The 23,149-nt window shown below is 41.9% G+C and overlaps 1 protein-coding gene across 9 annotated transcripts in view; it reads right to left on the reverse strand.

Moving 5' to 3' along the window:
* SIN3A (SIN3 transcription regulator family member A) overlaps positions 1-23,149 on the reverse strand; it is a 60,900-nt gene that overhangs the window by 4,528 nt on the left and 33,223 nt on the right. For 4 of the 9 annotated variants that reach the window (XM_043494608.1, XM_043494607.1, XM_043494610.1 and 1 more), the window contains exons 9-20: positions 22,455-22,544; positions 20,798-20,916; positions 15,467-15,677; positions 13,618-13,734; positions 12,055-12,293; positions 8,886-9,069; positions 7,756-8,329; positions 5,888-6,057; positions 3,317-3,490; positions 2,070-2,162; positions 1,571-1,665; positions 755-980 (exon numbers count right to left, since the gene is read on the reverse strand). In XM_043494608.1, coding sequence (XP_043350543.1) covers positions 755-980; positions 1,571-1,665; positions 2,070-2,162; positions 3,317-3,490; positions 5,888-6,057; positions 7,756-8,329; positions 8,886-9,069; positions 12,055-12,293; positions 13,618-13,734; positions 15,467-15,677; positions 20,798-20,916; positions 22,455-22,544 — 2,292 coding nt within the window. The remainder of the gene's footprint in view (positions 1-754; positions 981-1,570; positions 1,666-2,069; positions 2,163-3,316; positions 3,491-5,887; positions 6,058-7,755; positions 8,330-8,885; positions 9,070-12,054; positions 12,294-13,617; positions 13,735-15,466; positions 15,678-20,797; positions 20,917-22,454; positions 22,545-23,149) is intronic. The other 5 variants (XM_038418161.2, XM_043494609.1, XM_038418159.2 and 2 more) reach the window with 3 other exon arrangements.

Consider the following 23,149-nt stretch of genomic DNA (forward strand, 5'->3'; position numbering starts at 1 on the left):
AAATGTCTTATTATAATCTTCTAAGTTTAGGCCTCAACATATATTGTATTAAATTCTGATTTCATTTTAAACAGGCTCATTTTTTAAAAAAAAAACTTGTAAGTAAACATTTTTTAAAAGGATTTTATTTAATTAAAAAAAAAAAAAACCAAACCAACCAGTCTTCCAATTTTTATCCATCCTGGACCCTTCTGTATTATGACATCACTGCAGCTATCCTAGTCACAAACCCAGCACTTTCAAGCAGCTGGTATATTTATTTGCAGTGCTCCACTGCCCAGGAGCAACCCTAGACTCCCACTCTCAGTGACTGCAGGGACAAGGTACAGCTCCTTGATGAGATGAGCTTGGAGGGCTATGTCAGTTTTTCAGCATTTCAGTTCTTTGCTATCCCCATTTTTAGGCCCATCCTAACAAGGGGGACAGCAACCAATGTGAGGTCCTCCTAGGCAAGAAACCTACGAGTAAAAGGATGCTAACAGCTGCCTACTCTAAGCAGGAGAGTTTGGGAAATGGAGGGGTAGGAAAGGAAGGGTTACATCTCAGGAACATTCAGAGGAAGTTTACAGCATCCAGTGGACTAAACCATGTTGTGTCCAGTCCTCAAAGCAACATAAAGACAACTAAACGTTACAGGAGAACAACCCCCCCTCCCCCCCGGAAACTTTATCTGACTCTCCCCAGATGCCCTTTGGGAGCAAGAGGTTCAGGGAAACACCAGCTGCTCATCCCATTCCTTTCACTCAACTCCTACCTGCTGAGCACGCAGCAGAGCGGTCCTCCTGTACATGTAATCTTCTGATTTGATCACGTACACCATCTTATAGGAGTTCAGTTTGAATTTACACTCCAGCTTGTCCAAGCTCTCCACATTCTCCATGGACTTCTTACTGTTTCCCTCCTTCCCTTCCTTCTCCTGCTGCTCCCGACCACGCTGACACTTACGGATCCGCCTCAAGTTCCTGTAAACCAGAGAATCCCTGCTGGGATTAGTGCTCATCCTCTGTCCACTAGGCTGGACACATCTGGTGGCTCCAGGCCAGCCCTTCGAAACCCAAAGTATTGCTCAGAGTGGAACGGTCACAAATTAAACTCGTTTTCGCTCACGTGCCTAAGCCAACCCATAAGCCAACCCACTGATCTCAGCTGTTTACAGAGAGTGAGGGCCTTTCAAAGCTATTTTGCAACCAACTCCCTGCTAATGAAAAGCACTGATTCAGCACCTGCTGCACTCAGAGGGCTATTGTAAGACAAAGCAGGATTGCCAAAAAAAAAAAGGGGGGGGGGGAACTGGTGACTCCCCAAACCTCTGACCTCCCGGCTGCCTGTGGACTATGCCCTCTCTCAGTCACTGGAGAGCAGGAGCCCAGGGTGGGCTCTTGGAATAAACAGCTGCACAGTGTCTCTATATGCTACTCCCAGGTTAATGTCTTCTAAAGTGGCAGAGTACTAAAAACAAACAAGAGACTGCAATAGCCAACACTGTGATGGAGTACGATTTTCTCCCTCCGCTGACATGGGTACTTGTGGTCTGTGTATCACTTTTCACAGCCACAGCTTGTTCACTCACCTTGGTAAGAAGACCGGCTTCTGGGCCAGGTGTTCCCGAAGTTCAGGAGAGGTAGAATCAGAGTTGACGTACCGCTCTACGTAGTCTGACCAACGCTGAAATTGGGCACAGAACACAAGGAGTTAACCAACATCTGCCAAATCAAACAACTGAAACCCAACTCTGAAGGGATTAGGTTGGAAGTGGATGAAAGAAAAGCAATCTTTGGAGACTCGATATATTTCACACAGGTCCCACTCACTCTCCCCCCATGGACGGACATGCACCTGTACTGTCTGGTTTTTTAAATTGTTAACGAAAGAGATGCCAACGAGGACTGTTCAACTCAATTCACGGAGTGCACTGTGTCACATAATAAATGTGTCCTGTAGGACTAGAAGCAGGTCATAAACTATAGCATCTGAAACACTGACAGCTCTGCCATCTTTAACCAGTTTACCTGTTTAAACTTTACATGCTTAATAGCTGCCGCTGAACTCCGAGGACAATCTGCTCTTACCTCTGCCTCTACAGGGTCATCTGAGTTCTCCTCTTCGGTGTCCAGCAGCTCGATGGTTAATTGGACCTGACCTCTGCTCTGAATGAACATCAGCTACAAAACAGAATGTGGAAGGGGACTTAGTAACAAATTATTCAGAAAAATAAATCCCTTTCCACCAGGGAAAAGAACACAGGAGGAGTTTTGACAATGAGTGGGAAGTTCTAAATCACTAAGGAGCTAATCTAACAGAGGGTAAAAGGAATAAGGATAAAGAAATTATTCTACATATATCGGCAGAAGAGAATTCCTGGACAGAGAACCATGACATGCTTAAAGAGAGTTAGAAGAGAAAAGCATGAACTGCTGCAGTGAACAGGTTGGTATTTTATTAACGATCAGACAAAATCTCTCTGTTACCCACAAAGTTTGCTCAAAATTGGGATGTTTCTAAAGGCAAAGCAAGAAGCTGGACCCCTTTTAGCAGCATGCTGTTTTCTGATTAATTTGTGCAGTTTCAGTTCTTTGCTTCCCTGTTTATTTTGAGACTCTCAGTGGGAACACAGAGACACCCTATAAATATCAAAGCCATTATCAATGAATTTCACTAGTTAAAGATGGGCCCAGCCACTTCCGATTTCACAGTGACGAGAAGTATGAATTTGATTTTAACTGTGAGTCAACTTTATTTAATGCATAGGTAGCAAATATTAGTAAGAGACCGTTACAGTCTACAATGGATGAGATGGAAAAAAGGTGGAAAGCTTCAGTGACCCACACCAGGAGAGGGAGAGGGAGAGAGAGATTAAAAGTCTAGTGACAGCAATCAATCAATACAGTATTACTCTGGTTTTGGGATACTGAGAAATACAAGGAGAAATCCTAGCTTTACTTCAGGATACGTATTTTTCCATCTTCCTTGCAAATGTCCCATTTCCGAGGAATTCTTTATAGAAATATTTATCTGTTTTTTCTGTACATTCTACAGTTCCTGTCTGGATTTATGCAAGCCCTGCCAAGGGCTATATTAAAACTGACAGTCACAGAGCAGGTACCCGGCAGCTCCAGGCTAGAATGCACAATCAGATCTACCTGTCAAGCTTTAAGAGAGCACACAGGTGTCCAGAGGTCCTTGGGATATTTGGATAGATACGTAAAATGAAAAGATGAGCCCATTCTCCTTTCTCAGCGAGCCTTCATGCTTCCCCTCCTCTCTCAGCAAGCTCATCCAGAGTCCTCCTCCAAGTGTCAGCAGATATGGTTTTTACCTTGAAACAGTTCTCGTCCGACATGAGCTGCTCGGCTTTGCGCTGGTACGTGGCCTCCACGAGGGTCCGAGATGATTGTGAGGACAGCAGGCCTCCAGTAGCTCCATTGTTATTCTCCGCAAGGTAAAGGTCTGTCACCTGCACGCAGATCTCATCGCTCACTATGTGCTGAAGCTGGGAGCAGGAAGGACACGGAGAAGAGGAGTTAGTGAAGAGGGTTTTAAATGCCTCTGGACTTGGTGCACTGTATACTGCAGTAGCTCCCTTTCCCCAACCCAAATAAGTCAGAGGGCTTTGCACTAGTGTGCAGTATGGACAACCTGCCTTCTGCAGGCAGGCCGTAGACAAAACAGAACGCTAAGAAAATCTCCAAAATAAACTTCTCCATGTGGCATCAAGCACAATTTGACATTAATCAAAACAAGCAAGGCTGAGCCTTCACCATCTGCCTGCACTTCTATACTCAGAGTTTCTGAACCCTTTATTACAGTGATGTCCTTCTAGAGATAGGATGATCACAACACAGAATTCCAGCTAGCTGGGGGATTTGTTAGTTTTTTGCAAACACTTATGTCGAAAGCTAAAATTGATAAGAGGGAAACTATTTTATCCCCCCTGCATACATATACACTGTGGCAGAATTGGTCAGATTTCCAGTTCTTCTCCACTATGGAAGTCTCATAATCAGCTAAAGAATATGTCCATCAATGCAGATTAGAAATGAACATACCCTTAAAAATTCCTGCTTCAAACCTTTGCCTGGTCAAACCACAGCAAAAAAAATTCTAAACAGCTAAGTATTAAAACTAAAAAACAATTATTTAGGTTACGAACATGGTAGCCTTTTCTATTGTGAACTACAGCTACATCCATTGGAAAACATCATGTCCTTTAAAATAAATAATGATGCTGGCAAAGTACAGTTACATATACAAAGTAACTTCAAATAAATAACCTTTAAGTAAGCATTATGAAGGAAATGCCTGACAGCTGGCAAAGATTTAGACCATCAAGGTATGTGGGAAGGGCTTGTTAGGCAGTTCTCTTGCCATGAAATCACTACACCAAATTCAAAGGTTGATTGATTGGTTGGTTGTGGAGGGGAAATTAAAAATAATTAAATCAAATTCTAATTATTAATTATTTCCCCAAATTTAAATAAAGAGCTGGTCAGCTGCCAATTTCCTGTCAAAACTGAAATTAAGAACTTATTTTTAGCCCTGTCTTTATACTCTAATTTGTGCTTAACAATTCTCCAAAGAAATGGGATCATCAAGGTAGCCAGCATGTGAGGGCTCAAACTTGGGCTTACAGAGTTAAAGTGACAACTAGCAGCTGAAATCAACAAATATACCAGGTTCAAGAGCCAGCCAGTGTGTGTGAAATCCAGAAGGAAATTGTTATTCAAAACAAATACAGAATCTTTTCCAAGAGTCCTTACAGTTTTGGTTCTTGTGTTTACAAATGCTTCAGGTTTTCTAAGAGCAAGAGAACACTTCAAATGTGGTCCCATCTGATACGAGGCACCTCTTGGATAGCTGAGAACAGTCTGCACTTGTTAAGGCAACTTCTATCTTTTCATGTGCTGTATATGTATACCTACTTACTGTATTTTCCACTCCATGCATCTGATGAAGTGGCCCACAAAAGTTTATGCCCAAATAAATTGTTAGTCTCTAAGGTGCCACAAGGACTCCTCGTTTTTACTGATACAGACTAACAGGGCTACCACTCTGAAACCTGCCTTAAGAATGAGGCTTGAACATACCTGAGGAGTGTATACAGTCACACACTAGGTGGACCACTTATTACAACACAGTGGTAGCAGCACTATCTTTCTGAATGAGGAGCTTTACTATAATCCCCCTAATTACTGGATCACTTGATGATTACCTGGTTCTGTTCATTCCCTCTGAAGCACCTGGCATTGGCCACTGTCGGAAGACAGGATACTGGGATAGATGGACCTTTGATTTGACCCAGTATGGCCGCTCTTACGTTCTTATGATTTCAGGCACATGCTACAGTGTGAAAAAAAATCCTCTGGGCTCATGTTATTCCTGCCCTTAAGACAGACGTGTATTTTAAAGAAAATTCTATCTATCTGAATAGTCAATCTTTTTGCTTTTTATAGAAGGTTTACAAATCTTCAAAAACTGGCATTTTAAATATTGTTAAGCTCACTTAATCTAGCAACTTCTTTATTAAAGCAACATTACTTGGGGAACTGTTGTTATGCCAGATATACGTACCTTTGAAGAAGCTGAAGAGGGAAGACAAAGTACCACAAGGTAGGTGGGTAACCTAAATATCCGTACACACCTTGTTGAGCCTCATCACTTAAATACACTAACACTTATCCTCCCCCCATCTCCAGAAATATGTTAGAGACAGGAAGAAACCCCTGCTGTTCCCTCCTCCACTCTGAAATACATCACACAAATACATTTCAATATTCCCAAGCTTCCTTTAAACCTTGGAGAGTGCTCTTTTGTGGGAAAGCATCAGCTACTTCCTCTTTATCACCTGGACACCACCCTTCCCTTCCCCTGGCAGTATGCTACAAGTCACCTGTCTAACAATGCTCTGGATCAGCTTGTCCATGGTAAAGGCGATGTAGGCATGAATGGTGAACATCTCACGCAGGGAGTCCTCATACTGGGATGAATCCATGTTGCCATCTAGCAGGTTCCGCACCATGTCCAGGAAAGCTGGGTAGTAATCCTCCACATCAATATCCACTAGAGGAAGAGAAGGTGCAACATGTACTACATTGTAACACTGCTCAAAGGCAGTTCCTACAGGCCTGCTATGAGTTCTGGGAGCAAAAGGGCCACGTGTTGAAGGTCTCAGACAAATTGATGAATTACCAAAATGGTCTATAAAATGAAGGACAACATTGTAAGACTTTAATTTAGAGCTCTTCAAATTAATGCCAGGTTTGTAACCCGTCAGAAGCCTCAAGGAGGAAGGCAGAGGTAAAATTCTCAGAACTAAAGAGGTTCTTGCTACTAAAACATTATGCATACTATTAAGACAGAGACCTCACCAAAAAGACATGAATGCAGACATGTAATAAGGCTCTTATGAAATATACACATTGCACATTATTAACAACTTGTATTTCAGTAGCACCTAGAGGTCACAAGCTATATCTGGACCCCTCTGTTCTTGGCACCATTCAGACACATAACCAACGAGTCCCTGCCTTGAAGAATGTAAAACGGAAACCAAGGGGGTTGGGGGAAGCAACTTGCCCGAGGTCACACAGTAACTAAGTAGAAGAGTTCGGACTAGAACCCAGGTCTCCTGTTTCTCCAATACCTTATCCAGCAAGCTACATGGACAGTTACTGCCTTTCCAAGCTGAATGTGCCAATATAGTTTCTAAAAGGTTTTGTGTGCTGTAACAGAAACACAGCAAAAACGGGAGGAAAACAAAAAAAGTCATTCAGGATACCCCCAGTTTTGAACCAACACTCATCACTGTGGTATAGGCATCAAGGGAAGATGAAAATAAAGTTTTTGAAAATGCTGGTTAAGGAACAATGCCATTTTAAAGGGAATATGAAAAGTTCTTCGTTTTCTGTTTGTTTTTAATTATTATAAGTTCAAACTCCTCTGCATCCCTCAAGGCCAACAAAGACTGTCCACACATCCTTCCTTGCTTTAATCTAAATTAGCTACTTTACTCCAGTTTTAGTTGGCAGGAAACAGGTAGCCATAGGCAGTTTAGTACTGTAGCATCATCACCACTAAGGAAACCATCCTTGGAGAATTCTAAATACATGTATTTCCTGAGACCACTCTGATTACACTAACATTGCAACAGAAAATGGAAGATCAAGGAGGCTCTTTATTGGTCTATATACGACTGCCTAGACTTACTTAGGTTTGCCCTGCTCTGCTTTCTTTAGTCTGTAAATCATTTGAACACCAGTTTAAAAGGACACACACTTCTTAATACCAGAGCCAAAACTGACTGCTTTGTCAATTGCCAGGGGCTGACTCCTCCATTGAGATATTTTATAACAAGCTTGAGGCCAGAGCAGATTTTTATCCAATTTGTAAATCCATGAGGTAGAAAAACAGTGCAATCCAAAATTAAGAAATTCAGCTGGCAAGGAGTGTTAAAGCAATACAAAATACCACGCCTCTCACCCAGAGCCCCATGAACTAGGATGCTTCCAGTCCCAGGGTCAGGTTTAGAGATCTCCTCCTTGATAACATGCTGTGCTACATTCAGTGCCCACAAGCATCCTTATATTTCACATTTTGGAAACTAGCAAAATGCAGGTACTGAGACAATACCTAAAGGCAGGTGATGGGGGAGGAACACAGATTCCTCAAGACACCAGGAAACAGATCAAGTACCAGATCCACACACTGCAAATTAAAGCACCCATCACAACTGCCCTCCCCTACTAAAAGAACACTCACTGGGCTCTTTCAGTCGCAGCTGAATTGCTGGGCTGTCACTCTTGTCTCGTTTTATGCCTAGCACTTCCCGCTCCCACTCCCTTTCCCGGTTCTCCTCTTCGATTTGCCGCTCAGCCTGGGTGCAAATCCTCAGCAGCCGCAAGCACAGGATCTGGTGAAGCCGCATGAAGATGTACCAGTTGTTGTTGACATAGAAGAGGTTGTACACTTCGTCCACGCCCCGTAGCTTCTGGGCCGTTGTGTTGCTGAACAGCAGCTTGGCTTTCGGGGGGCTGCCCCCAACTCCATTGTGCTTTTTCGCAGTCCCAGTGGCTTCATCCACATCCATTTCCTCCTCTTCTTCCTCCTCCACATCTGAGAGCTCGCCCCGCTGAGCAAACAGCAAGTCTGGAATGAAGTGGTACATGATCTGCTTGATTTTGTACTTGTCCTCTTTCTGAATTCCCGTCTGCCGTTTCACGTGGTGGATGATAAGAGAAGCAGCATCCTCCAGGATTTGCTTGTCCTCATAGGCTAGTGACAGGTGTGGGCCTATAGGTACTCCAGCATTATCTTCTGATGCCTGCTCTTGCCTCTGAGGGAGGAAGAGCAAATAGACAGAGCATGGGTGAGTCTCACATATGCAACTTACCACGTCTTCAAGATCCTTGTACAAAGCACTGGCAGTGAACTGGATTTCCTCTCTCATTACAACCCCAAGCCCCATGGGGAAAGGACCAGAGTTCACACTATCCATCATAACACAAATTTGGGTGTCAAGGGCCTACACATATTACATACATTCATGCATGCACGCACACACTCCAAATCTCCTTCTGTCACATCTCTTCCCTTCCTGAACCTGTGGCTCTTACCACAGCAGGATCTCTGTTGCCAAAAAGGTAAGTTCCCTCAACTGCTAACTCAGTTACTCTGTAGCAGCGCCCACCACTAACTACCATGACAAGGCAAGCAGCGTGCATTCTCTCCTTCCCCCTGAAACTGGTGGCCGTGAATGGCCTACATTGATACAAATGCTACACAATTAATATACCCTGGCAAACAAGGAGGGGCCAGGGTAGGAAGGAGGTGAGAGCACATGCCCCGAGCCCAGATAACTGATAAAACAACACTATCGGTGACCACCTTACCTCATCATAAATGCTCTCAATCTCATTGAGGAGGCTCTTTGACCTCAGGACCTTGGTGTCATTCTGTTTGAAGTTGATGCCCTGGTGATCCAGGGATTTCAGGTAATATTTCTCATTCTGCTCCCTCCAGACCTTGTTGAATCCTCTCTGGGCTTCTCGCCACTCTTCCTCTTTCATCTTTAACCTTAAAAAAGCAACAAAAAAACAAAATAGAAGCTAAGAGGTGCTAAGATACCACATTGATGGGTGTAGGATAAAAACCTAGACCAGACAAGCTGGAGGCAGTAAGGCTTCTGCTCAGTGCACATTGCCCACTGAAATAAAAGAAACTTTCAGCAGGAGTTCAAATGAGGTACAACATACATAGCAAAATTCTCCAGAAATGGCCATGAATCTTTAGAATGGTTTTGCAGCTATGTTATTTTACAGATGGTTAAATAGGCCACAAATGCAAGAGTAGACCCCACTAACTGGGCTGATGAGGACATTCAACAGAACATAAACCAAACTTTTTTTTCCCTCCTGTATAGCTCCTACAGAGTCCCAGGACTGGGTTCACTCAATATCTCAGAATTCTGCTTTGTGAGGAGTTACAAATAACAAAAATCTCAGCTGTTGTAAACAGCTGGCCCAGAGTGTCCCTGGTATCTGTGACATCCCATAATTTATTTAATATATGGATTTAACCACTTGCCAGAAATTTCAGAGCTCTCAAACTTCTCTGATACTTATTATGGTCCTGTAACTAGATATTCTTTTCACCCCATGCAACAGAGACATATACAAAACTCTGAACCTCTCAGCCATCCTATCCTTAGCCTAGAAGAAAGAAGTCAATTCTGTCACTTCACAAAGAGTGCACTGTAACCAACTTGATCACGTTTAAAGGAAAAACATACACAAGTTGGAAATCACACATCCCTCCACCTCTCACATCTTGACATAATGGAAAAGTCAGCTCTCTCTTCAAGGAGGATTAAGAAATCACAATTTACATCTAGGCAGCCTAGATACTTTTTATGAGACATTGGAACTTTGCAGAGATATAATTGCTGAACATTCCAGGAGTCTAGAAGCACAGATCACAGAAGTACCTCTTACTTGGCAGTCCCTTCTCAAAACTGTATCCCTCCTCTAATCTAGTTTTTATACCATATCCATACCCTGGTGTCTAAGACCATTTCCTCAGTCTTACCCCTCTCCTTTCATCTCGTTTCTTTATGTCTAGTTCTCACATTATGTTCTACCTCAGTAGGGAACCTGCTGGAGACTGCAGAGGTCCTCAACATGATACAACAGAAAAGCAAGTCCTTCCAGACAGGAGTTCTCTTTCTGCATTTGTACAGCTGGGCCCCAATTCTGACTGGGGCATTAGGGAGCTACCATAATAAAGATCTGACAATCCACAACTACAATGCTAAAGGGAATTACTTTTATTTCTAATTATCCTTTGTTCTACATTGTTAGAGATGTATCTGAAAAGTGGAAACGTATGATGACATGGTTCCATCAAAATGCTGTTGTAGCCTCTTGCTATGTAAATCCAGAACCAGCCAGGACAGAGAAGCTATGAAGAACACAAAGGTTAGTTTCCATTCATTTATGGAATATCCCCTTCAGCCAGTTTAGTAGGGGCACATTCCGCACATTCTTTGAATATTCAATTTCCACTTTCTCTATACAGCTCACCTGTCCAGCTCACTGACCATGCTCAACAAGAACTTGGTGGAAGACAGCACTTAAACTCAGGAGTGACACGTGGTTACCACTAGGGGGGTTGGCTCTTACTCTACTCTATCACCGCTGCCCTCAAGGGTAAAAAAAGGAAGAGCTAGGAAAGCTCAGAAAGTCTTGCGCTAAGGGTCTAAGACACAAGAGAAAAAGACCCGCACAGATGGTACTCGAGAAGAATACTTTCTTTCAACAGTTTTACATTTCCTGCCTTTTATTTTCACTGAATATCCCCTTGTTTGTATATGAAAAAGTAAAGCAGCAGCAATCATATTTCGTATACCTCTGGAAAAACCCCTCTGATTCCACCATCTCTCAAACCTAAATAGTTTCATTACTATCAATCACTTCTCACAGTCTTCCCATGTCTCATCTTTCCCTCCACCCACTCGTTTCTGAGCCCTTTATTACTGAGATGTCCTTCTCGAGAGAGGGTGACTACAACACAGAATTCCAGTTAGCTGGGGGATTTGTTAGTTTTTTCAATATACAGTAATGGGATATTTGCTTCAATTCATAGCAGAGATTGAGGATGTATAAGAAGATTCTGTCGACAACCTCTCTTTCTATTCAAGACCACTCTGACGACCTGTAGTCTATAGATCAGGAACCTATCCTTTAAAGATCGTAAAACTGTCCAACTTTTGACTTAGCTTCCACTTTCCTAAATCTCATATCACAATTTTTAGCATAATCCCTTCTACCAAGGATGCTGGACAGTTATATATTGTAGTTGCTACCACTCGATGGTTTGACCATAGTTATTTCTTGATTCAACATCTGAGTGTTATTCAGGACTAAGTCAATAACCTCTCCTCTTGTGTAGCTACAGACTACTTATTACAAGAAGTAATCATTTAAAATATTGAAAAACTCCTTCTCCTCACTTTATTCAGAGGTTGACATTTTATATGTGAGGAGCTGAATTTGCCAGTTATAACAATTATTCAAGACAGGGGTCTCTGGCCGCGCTGAATGTTGTGCACTCACTTTCTTTTTCTGATCAGGAGGCTGGCAGTAGAACGTAGTATTCTTTGTGTTGGAACCTGAATCCAGTACAGACTCTACACTTCAAAGCCTTGTTCACTTTCACAGATGGGATTTATAATGGGATCAAACTCAGCTGTGTTCAAAACTGACAACACAGAACCCCACCCCAGCTTGATTTCTGAACTCAAGACTGCCATATCTTGGGTAGGAAAAATAAAAAATTCATACCCTGCCAGCACGGCCAGTGATGTTTTGGCTTAAATGGACACAATAGCAGCTGGGTAATATGAAACACAACAACTTATTATAATATAAAAAGAATCTGCATTTCTCAGACTGTACGCTTTCCTGAACTGGAGCCTTTGTGTGTATTATACGTTTGGATAGTGCCTAGCATACAATGAGTTTTACTCAAACACAAGTAATAATGACAAAACCTGGGAAGTACCTTTTCAGCACAATAGGAACTGCAACAGATGGGTTTTTCCTCAGCCCATCTATGATGTCTGCTGCTTTGTCAGCATATATCCTCTGCAGCGCCTTGCGGTGGATCACCTCCGACGTGCCACCCAAAGTGTTGTCCAGCCGGAATTTGGCTTGCTCCTCAGCAGACAAGCGGGAGAGTTTCTTTTGGATTGCCTCTAAGACTCTGATTGTTGCCAGGTTGGTCTCCAAGACAACATCCAGCTGAAAGGGAAGATGCGTTAGCCATAGTACAATATTACTTGCTGGAAATAAAGGCCGGGTCTACACTATAGACCTATATTGGTGTAACTATGTTGCTCAGGGGTCTGAAAAATCCACACTGAGCAATGTAATTACATCAACCTAATCCCCTGTGTAGACAGTGTCATGTCAACAGGAGAGCTTCTCCCATTGACACAGCTATCATGTCTCAGGGAGGTGGATTAACTAAGCGGATGGGAGAAGCTCTCCCATTGGCATGGGAGCTTCTTCACTTATGCATTGCATCAGGACAGCTGCAGTGTTTTAAGTATAGACTTACCCTACCATTTAAGTGAAGCAAAATAAAAACTTAATACTTTTGTAATGCTTTGCATGTAAAACAGGTGGCACCTGAGAAATGGTTTAATATTTCCACATTTGGTTGTTCTAATCTACCTATATTTCATCTGCTTCCTATACAGTATTGCATCTTTCCACAAGAAGTTACAGGCTACCAAAATGCTTTTAGGAAATAAGATTTTCCATGTGTGGGAGGTACACAATTGACAGCATTACTACAAAAGGAAGTCATAAATCTTAGCATAGGCAAATAATTGCTGTGCTGACTTCCACTTGGAGTGTCAATCATTTAAACACTCTGTAAATGTCATTTTTCAGACTTAACACTGGGATTTATTTCAGCCTCTATGTACTACGTGGCTAATAAAAGGAAGCATTAATTATGCACCTGTCATTGAACAGTTTAATTTGGAATGACCTAAACTGAAGAGAAAGAAAGCTGTGCCAAAGCTACTGACCAGGATAAAATCAATGGGCTGGAAGGGAAGGGGTTGGTGATCAGAAGCAGTTACTTGAATTTTGCTTCTTATATTCACAAAGGCCGAATAGTCCTTAATTAGAATCATAACCATGTCCACCAAAGGCAGGACAATAGTAATGGGCTTAATCTGCAGCAAGGGAGATTTAGGTTAGATATTAGGAAACTTTCTAACTACACGGGTAGTTAAGCACGGGAATAGGCTTCCAAGCAAGACTGTGAACTCCCTGTCATTAGAGGTTTTTAAGAATAGGTTGGACAAACTTCTGTCAGGGATGGTTTAGATTTACTTAGTCCAACTCAATGCAGGGGGCTAGACTGGATGACTTCTTGAGGTCATTTCCAGACCTACATTTTTATGATTCTATGAGCCTATAACCATGTGAGTCATGGGTCACCCAGAAAAAAAGATTCCAGGCATCAGTATTTAAGCAGTATTATACCATACAGCTAACCAGTTCATAGAATCCCAGGCTTCCCAAGAAATGATTTTGGAAGAACTTCTACCTCAAAACGCTCATCCTCACATCTGTAGATGTGTTCTTCATATTGTGTCTTCTTGGAGCTAACAAAGGTGGAATCCTCAGACCAGGAAGGGAAGGATACCCAAGTATCATTCAAAACCTTAGGTGCAGGAGAAAAGCAGAAGACTGATGGATCTTTTCTCTGAGCCTTCAGAGAAGCAGACACCCGAATTTATATCATCACATGTTCCTCTGACAAGGATTCTCAGATTCCCTACATCCATGGTCTCTTTTCCTTGGTGAACATTCTCTCCTGTACATACCACAGGACCCCTTATAGCCAAAACTCGACCTTTTGGGCACACTGCAAAAGCCAATGATTTGACATTGTCTGCAGGGAAAGCTAGGGGTTTTTCTCCTAGGGAAGTCAAAAAGAAGGGTGAAAGTAGTTTTTCTGTTGCTTTGGATTTATTGGCTGGCTGAGTTAAATTTGTTCTGTTAATACGATTGTTTAATGATGCTGGGTGGTCTCACTGGGTTATTGTAAGTATAATTAATTGTTAAGGTGCCTATGGCTTTTTGTAGGGACTTTATATTCAAACATAGATATAAACCTAGTCAGGTGCTTAAATCCATACTTTGGCACCTTGGCCTCATTCTCAAAGATCCTGAGCAACTGAACTTCCACCGACTTCAGTGGGAACTGGGTTTTCTCAGAACCTCTGAAAAAAGAGGCAAGGTGCCAAAATACAGATTGGGAGACCAATCTCAGCCAAGTAAGTTTGAAAACTTTGGCCCGTTTTCACAGACCCTGAAGCGTGAGAGGTTGAATCACTAAACTCCTGCAAGACAGGGTTTGTTATGATACCATATAGGTCATCCTTTAGAGACATGTTACAGCAAGGTTTTCAAATGATGCAGTTGGTTTTCACCATGTTATTTTAAGCTAGCCTACCATCAGTCCAATCAAATGCTTATCACCTACAACAAAAAAGCACTTCCATTTGCGGGTAACTGGTCAGCTACATCCTGCCTTTCCTTCTCCATGGCATCATGAGCAAAGCCCTGCCTATCCCCTCAAATGGAATCTTGTGACAACATTTGTGGTGGCAAAGATGTTCACAGTCATCTAGGCAAGACATTTAGCTGTGCTCTGGGGTTCCCCTCTTCTCCAGGGAATCCTCTTAATCCCTCCTATAAACCACTAGGAACTTAGCTAATCTCCTGTAAAAGTCCCTATCCCACCCACATCAGAACCACTAGCCTTCCTCAGCTGATAGGTAAACAGTACTAGCCAGCACCATTCCTGCATTGATCAAAAAAAGGTCATTACAGAGCACAGCAAGGACTGTGCACATCCCCTGACTTTGCGCCTCCTGCCAGGAGACCAGAAAATGAAACTCTGCTTGTTGATCTGTGACGTCTCTATAAATTGGACAGATTCTTTTAAAATTATATAGTCTGAGAATCCCATAAAGTTTTCTTGGTGTACATACATACCACAACTGAAACTAAGGAAAACTTTATGGAATTCTCAGAAAACACAATTTGTAGGAATCTGTTTTCACTCTCTCACTCTCACACACACTCTCACACAGCTGGTAGCAGCACTACTACTGAATGAAGCAGGGGTTTTGTGGCAAAAATAGTATGTGATGATGAAATTGAAGACTATATCATAATACATTTGCACATGTGGGCGAATTAAGATTATACTGGCAAGTTTTAGCATTTCCTAACTTCTGAGTGCTTGACTTTGCAACTTTTCAGCATACTAGAGTTATGCAGTCAACTCCCCTTATTGCTCCTTTCTACCAGCTATCACTCAAGTCCTAGCAGACTGGAAACGGGCTTCCCCCCCGCATGCAATTCCTTTGGCTAGAGTGCCTTACCTCTTTACATAGCGGAGTCCGCCCTGTGCACTTGGGCTGCTGGTAACTCTTGGGCAAGGCTCGGTAGCTGGAGCCTAGTCTCTTACAAGAGGCATAGTCTATCTCCATGGCAATCCCCTCTGTAGCCCGTTCTTTTGGAAATGTCTCCATGTGAACAGACTCTTTGTAACCCAGAAAGTTTTTAAACCAAGTGAACAGTTCTGGGAATTTCCTAAGGGAAAAGAAACATACAAGAAAGCCTTGAAAACTGTAGCGATTTAGAAATCAAATACCAGTGCTCTAAGGTATTGGGTCAGAGCTGACACTTGAGAGAGACGGTCCAAGACAGCCCTTGAAAGTCACATCTGGGGACAAAAGACTCTAGGCCACTCAGCTGCACTTTGAGGTGGCCTGGTAAGTGGATGCCAGTGCAGAAAGTCATTCTGTTTTTCTTTAGATTTCTCCTGCTTCTATTCATGTTGAAGGCTATTTTTTTTTTTTTTTTGGTGGCAAATGCCTTCACATCTGGGAGGCTGTTGCCATGATGTCTGAGATCAAACACTTTTCTTCTGCCTCATCCTCACTCATCTCAAAAGCTGGATTCATATGAGGAACTGAGTCTGCAGCTTCTCCCAGAGCAGACAAGACTTGGCAGGAACACTCTGACAACATTTTCAAACTGTATCTCTGACCATTTAGGTTAGATATAAAAGTCAGTTGGCTGGTTTCTAACCTATCTGCCATTCAGGGACTCAGCCTTAAAATAGATCATTACTTTCCTGATTGGAAAGGGGTAAAGAAGTTGAATACTGATTCTAGGGCTCCACTGAAGAAAAATTCCACCTTTGAAGAGTGAACCTCACACCACCAAAGCTTCAGTTGGCGTTGCACAATTAGGTGGAAGATTTAGAAAATACCAGCTGATATGTAAGCACATAGATATTGGTAACTGAAGTGGATTCTGCTTGTGAAAAAATAATCTTACTCTCTGAAGACTTTATTAGGAACTAAAACCAATACAGGAAGAACTAGAAATACTAGTGAATAATCACAGTTACAACATAACTGGCATCACAGAAACTTGGTGGGATAATTCACACGACTGGACTATTGGTATAGAAAGATAAGCTTGTTCAGAAAGGACAAGCAGGGGAAAAACCAGAGAAGGGGTTGCCTTGTATATCAAAGACGTATGCACTTTCACTGAGGATGAGATAGAAATAGGAGGCAAACCTGTTGAAAGTCTCTGGGTAAAGATAAAAGAGGTAAGAAAAACAAGGGTGATGTTATGGTAGGTGCCCACTATAGACCACCAAACTAGGAAGAATAGGTGGATATGCCTTTTTTTTTTTTTTTTTTTTTTTAAACAACTAATAAAATTATCCAAAACAACAGGACTTGGTAGTGATGGGGGACTTCAACTACCCAACCACGTGTTGAGAAAAATAATACAGTAGGGCACAGATTATCCAACAAGTTCTTGGAATGCACTGGAGACAACTTTTTATTATAGACAGTGAAGAAAGTGACTAGAGCAGAGGCTATTCTAGATTTGAGTCTAACAAAGAGAGGAACTGGCTGAGAATCTGAAGGTGGAATGCAGCTTGGGTGAAAGCGATAATGAAATAAGAGTTTATGACAATGGACTTCAAGAAGGCAGATTTTAGAAAACTCACAGAATTGGTAGGTAAGATCCTGTGGGAAGCAAGTCTCAGGGACTTCAGGAGAATTGGCAGTTTTTTAAAGAGACCTTATAAGGGTACAAGAGCAAACTATCCCAGTGCATAGGAAAGGACGGATGTATCAAGAGACCACCCTGGATTAACCAGGAGATCTTCAACATACTGAAACTCAAAACAAAGCATGCAGAAAGTGAAAATTACAAAGTCAAATTACAAAGGAGGAATATAAAAAAAACCATAACACCACAAGCACACAGGGACAAAATTAGAAAGGCCAAGGTACAAAACAAGATTGAACTGGCTAGAGACACGAAGAGTAACAAGAAAACATTTTACAAATGCATTAGAAGCAAAAGGAAGACCAAGGACAGGTCCATTAACTTAATGAAGACGGAAACACACTCACAGAAAACACAGCAATGGCTGAAGTGTTAAATGCCTTTTTCATTTTAGTTGTCACAAAAAAAGTTAGCAGTGCTCGGACATTAACACAATGAACATCAGTATAAATGGGCTAGGATCTGAGGCTAAAATAGGAAAAGAAAAGTTTAGAATTATGTAGACAAGTTAGATGTCTTCAAGTGACCAGGGCCTGATGAAATACATCCTAGAATACTTAAGGAACTGGCTGAAGAGATCTCCGAGCCATTAGTGATTATTTTCGAGAACTCCTGGAAGACAGGTGAGATCCCAGAGGGCTCAAAAAAGGCAAATATAGTAACTATCTGTAAAAAGCGAAATAAGGACAATACAAGGAATTACAGACCAGTCATCTTAATGTCTGTACTCAGAAAGATAATGGAGCAAATCAAAATCAATTTGTAAGTACCTAGAAAAAAAGAAGGCAATAAAGTAACAGTCAACATGGATTTGTCAAGAACAAATCATATCAGATAAACTTAATATCCTTCTTTGACAGGGTAACAAGCCTTGTGGAAAGGGGGGGGAAGCAGAAGATGTGATATATCTTGACTTTAGTAAAGCTTTTGATACAGTCTCACATGACCTCTTCATAAACACACTAGGGAAACATAGCCTAGATGAACCTAGTAAAAGATGGGTGCCCAACTGGTTGGAAAAGCATACTCAGAGAGTAGTTATCAATGGTTCACAATCAAGCTGCAAGAGATATCGAGAGGGGTCCCACAGGGATCTGGCCTGGGTCCAGTTTTATTCAATATCTTCATAAATTATTTGGAGAATGGCAGAGAGAGTGCACTTATAAAGTTTGTGGAATACACCAACTGGGAGGGGTTGCGAGCTTTTTTGAGGACAGGATTAGAATTCAGAAATAAACAGGATGAAATTCAATAAAGACAAATGCAAACTTTGGAAGAAATAATTAATTGCACAAATATAAAATGGGAAAGCACTGCCTAGGAAGGAGTACTACAGAAAAGGCTGGAGGGTTATAGTGGATCACAAACTAAATACGAGTCAACCATGTAACACTGTTGCAAAGAAGTGAACATCATTCTGGGATGTATTAGCAGGAGTGTTGTAAGCAACACACAACAAGTAATTCTTCCACTCTCCTCAGCACTGTTAAGGCCTCAAATGGAGTAGTGTGTCCAGTTCTGGGCGCCACACTTCTGGAAAGATGTGGACAAACTGGAGAAAGTCCAAAGGAGAGCAATAAAAATGATTAAAGGTTTAGAAAACATGACCTATGAGGAAATAGGTGGGGGAGCCGGGGGTAAGAAAAAGAAAATGATGGGTTTGTTTAGTAAGGAGAAGAGAAGACTGAAGGGGGACATGACGACAGTCTTCAAGTACATGAAATGTTGTTATAAAGAGGAGGGTGATAAATTATTCTCCTTAACCACTAAGGACAGGTCAAGAAGTAGTGGCCTTAAATTGCAGTAAGGGAGATTTAGGTTAGACATTAGAACTGTAAGGATAGTTAAGCACTGGAACAAATTATCTAGTGAGGTTGTGGAATCTCCACCCTCAGAGGTTTTTGAGAAGAAACTGGACAATCATCTGTCAGGCAGGATCTAGACAATACTTAGTTCTGCCTCAGCACAGGGGACTGAACTAGACGACCTATCAAGACCCCTTCCCGTCCTACATCTGTGATCTCCTACAAAGCTTCAGCAATAAGAGAAGCTTCTAGCCTTATTACTAATGCTAATTAATCATCTCATTTATTGCATTTTTGTCATTATATGACAGAGGGACTAATGTGCCCAGCTCTAAAATAATAAAGTGAGCTTTACTGTACCTTTCCAGATATAGATAATTCCTGTTCTAGCTCAGAACACACAAGATACATGAGAGGAAGAGTAATTTTAAAAAGTTATTTTTATTGATTTAGGTCTAATATATTACTTTTTCTAGCTAACATCAGGCTCTTTCTTAATGACCCAAAATTTGCCAAGTTTCAATGAAGCGAAACAAAGATTGTAAGTTGTTTGCAGCAGTCTTTCATATTGCATTTGTAGAGCAGCCAGAAAAACGAGGCTCTGGTCTTGATTTAATTTATCATCATCTTCGCTTTGCCTCCTTCTCTGTCTTGTGTTCTAATTATGTCTAGAGCAGCATGGAATACTAACCTTGCAGCCCCAAAGTGATGTAAGGATAACTAATGTATATAAAACTTGCATACAGTCTCAGCTATAACTTACAGTGGAATTGTTTTGTTCATTATCAACTCCCAAAGAGAGGTTTGTACCCTCTTCGTTTACAGTTTTGCACTTCAGTGTGTATTGTTCTGGACATTACTTTGCTTTGGGGCAAAAATTGATCTGGTCCACGTGACTCTACTAACTTTTGGAAGTTAGCAATTATTCTTTTTTCAAGTTGGTATGTTCTGTATCATAAAGTTAAGACAAAATTACTATATTTATGGGGGGAAATAGTTCACAATCACAAAGCAAGAGGCTGCTAGGGCACCATTGTTTGATCTTCTGAAGAAGGGTAAAAGGATCAGTAATAACAGCACCACTTGTGCACTCCTCTTAGCTGCCTTTTCATTCTTTGCAGTCTCTAGGAAGCCACAAAGCTGCCTCTTTCAGGCACTTCACCAGAAAGGGAAAATGGCAGTCATCAAATCAGGTGACAATGTGCAAGAAAGAACAGAGTAAGAATGGCTGTTCTTTTGCTTCAATGAAGGACAGCCAAAGAGAAGAATCTAAAATCTAATGCACTTTGAATTTATAAAGTACTTATAAAGGATCTCAAAGTATGATTAGTGTTCCTTTTATCTCATAGGCCTGATAGTAGCACATGGCAATTTGCCACCTACATTCATAATATGAAGTGTTTAGGGAGGGCTGGAGGAGACAGGAACCTCAGAGGTGACACATTTGGATCTCAGAGGTGAACTGGTATTAGCTCACTGCTGTAAGGGCAACTCCCTACCAGTTATTTTGTGAAAAGAATTAAGCAAACAGCAGGGCACACAGATAAACTAGTCAACATTAACATTCCATCTCTGGTGCACACACTTTGTGCTGCAGGTAGCTCAGGAAATCAGATGCCCAGTCAAACTATTGAAGCTGTGGAGTGCTGGGCCACAGAACCAGCTGAAAGTTTTCTTTCTTTAAATGGCCACACAAGTCAGCATTTCCTTCCTAGCACCCGAACAAAAACAGACTAGATCCCCTAACGTCACCCACCTCCAAGCACTGACCACATACAGAAATGGATTTGCCCATCCTCCACTTACCCCAAGAACGGAGAAACTAGCTGCACAAGCTCAGCCCGGGAAATCACCTCCTGATTAAAAATAACCAGGCAGCGAAGAAAATTTTCATACGCCTCCGTGCTACGCAGAGCCTTGCGGACCTTACATACATATGGGAGGAAGAAAAGAGTCAATACAGAGTTGAGAATGAGCGCAACCTAGACTCAATACTGTGCTCTCAGGTGTTATCCTGAACAGATGAGGTTACTCACACAACCAGAATCAGACACTCTCTTTTAGACTTGGTAGTTTTATACAATTACATTTAAATGCATTTCCCCTGCCCATGCACTACTACTGTGAACAGGTAAGGTATAAGAACTTCTGTAGAATAGAAAAGAACATAAATTAAACTGGGTCTCTGGTTCTTGCTTGCGCTTGTGTCCACCCATAAGGAGAAGAGCAAAATATGGGAACACTGAGAAGAGTCTCAGTCAAAACTGGTTCATAGAACACTGCCAGCAGAGACTACAACAGCTGTCTGCTGTTCTGCTTCTGGAAGCAGACACGTCATACAGGTAATCCTCTATCCACTAGGGCAAACTGCAAGTCCAGACAACAGAACAATTCACTGTAGCCTAACAATCAGTAATTCACACTACAGCAGTCACAACTTTCCAGCTTGCATTATCACCACAAAGTGGTGTTTGTAATCCTCCTCTTCTCAATAAGACACAGCTGAATCAGATTCTTTAAAACACTATTACCTTCCCCCATGAGAAAAAATTGCATCTTCACATCAAATAGAGCAGTAGCATCATCAGGTTATTCATCATTGTGATTTAGACTCTCCTGCTAGGATTTCTACATTTACTTAGGTTAACACCTCAGTGTTTTCCAAGCAATGTATGGGCTTTCGGTTACCATTACCTGGCCTGCAAACTGTGCCATACCCCAGAGATCAGGATGGTATCACTAGCATGTGGTTATGTAGTTAAAATGAGCATTTTTCTGGGGTCACATGCTCTGTTACATGCAACGGAGGAGAGAGAAAATTGTGGACACCTCAGGGAAGAGTACAAGGGACTACTTGGAGACATCTCATACTGCCTACCTGCCTCAGTCTAGCCTGTGTGTTCAGGAGATGTGGCAAGAAATAGGTAAAACTGCACAACATGGTTTGTTCCCACTCAGGAAAATGTAGCTTACAATGCAACTGGCTCATTTAAGCAAAGTTGCCCCCACTTCATGCAGCTGGACAGGGGAGGGGAATGGAAAGATTGACACTGCCAACACAACAAGGTAGGTCATGTCACCAGTAGCATAGGGGGCCTGGAGTGACGGGAGATGAATGTGAACTATGAACAAAGATGCCTTTTCCTGCAGATTTTTGTCTTCCATGACCGTTGGCAGCCACAACCCCTGACAGTTATGCTCTGCTGCCAACTTTACCTACCTAGAGGGGACAAAGCTGTGGATCAAAGGCAGCTGAAGAGCCAAAGATGGACTTTAGGGGCAGGGACATGCACAGAATTTTTAAAAATTAATATATATCAGATGTATAGACCAGCTGATGGCACATGTAGTTAAAAGATGACAGAAGTCTCATTCTGGAGAGAACACCACAGATAGGAAAACTAATATGCTATGAGCATGAATCAGATGTGCAAAACTGTCTATTCAGAATTTCATCACTCACCTTCTCAAAGAACAGAGATTCTGTCCCCACCCCATGTTTGCTGGCTTCTGCCAATGACTGGTCCTTTAAACCAAGCAGCTTTGGTTTCTTCTTCAAAAAGCAAAAGTAAAACCACAAAAGGAGGATTAAAATATGCAATAACAATGTTTTGAACATCTATCATGTGAGGGGATGTGTTTCAACTTCCCAGACACCCCATGTACAGTACACCCTTGCTATAATGCCCTTCATTATTACAAACCTTTGGCTATCACAAACCTGTTCCCTGAAGCCCAACTACAATACAATACTGTACTTTGTTTAAAACAAAATAAAAACACGTTGCACATACCTGCACAATTTTTATCCAGCCTCATATGTTGAGCCCAAGGGCAGAAACTAAGGAGTGGGCCCTACCCCCACTTCCCTCTCCTGCGGCTGAAATCTGGAGCCTCAGCCCCACTGCTCAGGGCTAAAAGCCAGAGCCCCAGACCCCCATTCATTTTGATTGTCTTTTTGCTATAACAAACCCCTGGCTATAATGAACAAAAGGCTTGGATCTCAACAGGTTCATTATAGCAAGAATGTACTATACTTTCAAATAGAGCAGTCAACATCAAGTTTTTAGGAGGAGAATTATATTTGAGTTTCTACTGGTCCCCCAAAATTAAAATATTCACTTCGCTCCCCTCTTTGTTTCCCCTGGACTTTGCATA

Source organism: Dermochelys coriacea, chromosome 10 (genome assembly GCF_009764565.3).
Source record: "Dermochelys coriacea isolate rDerCor1 chromosome 10, rDerCor1.pri.v4, whole genome shotgun sequence".
NCBI lineage: Eukaryota > Metazoa > Chordata > Testudines > Dermochelyidae > Dermochelys > Dermochelys coriacea.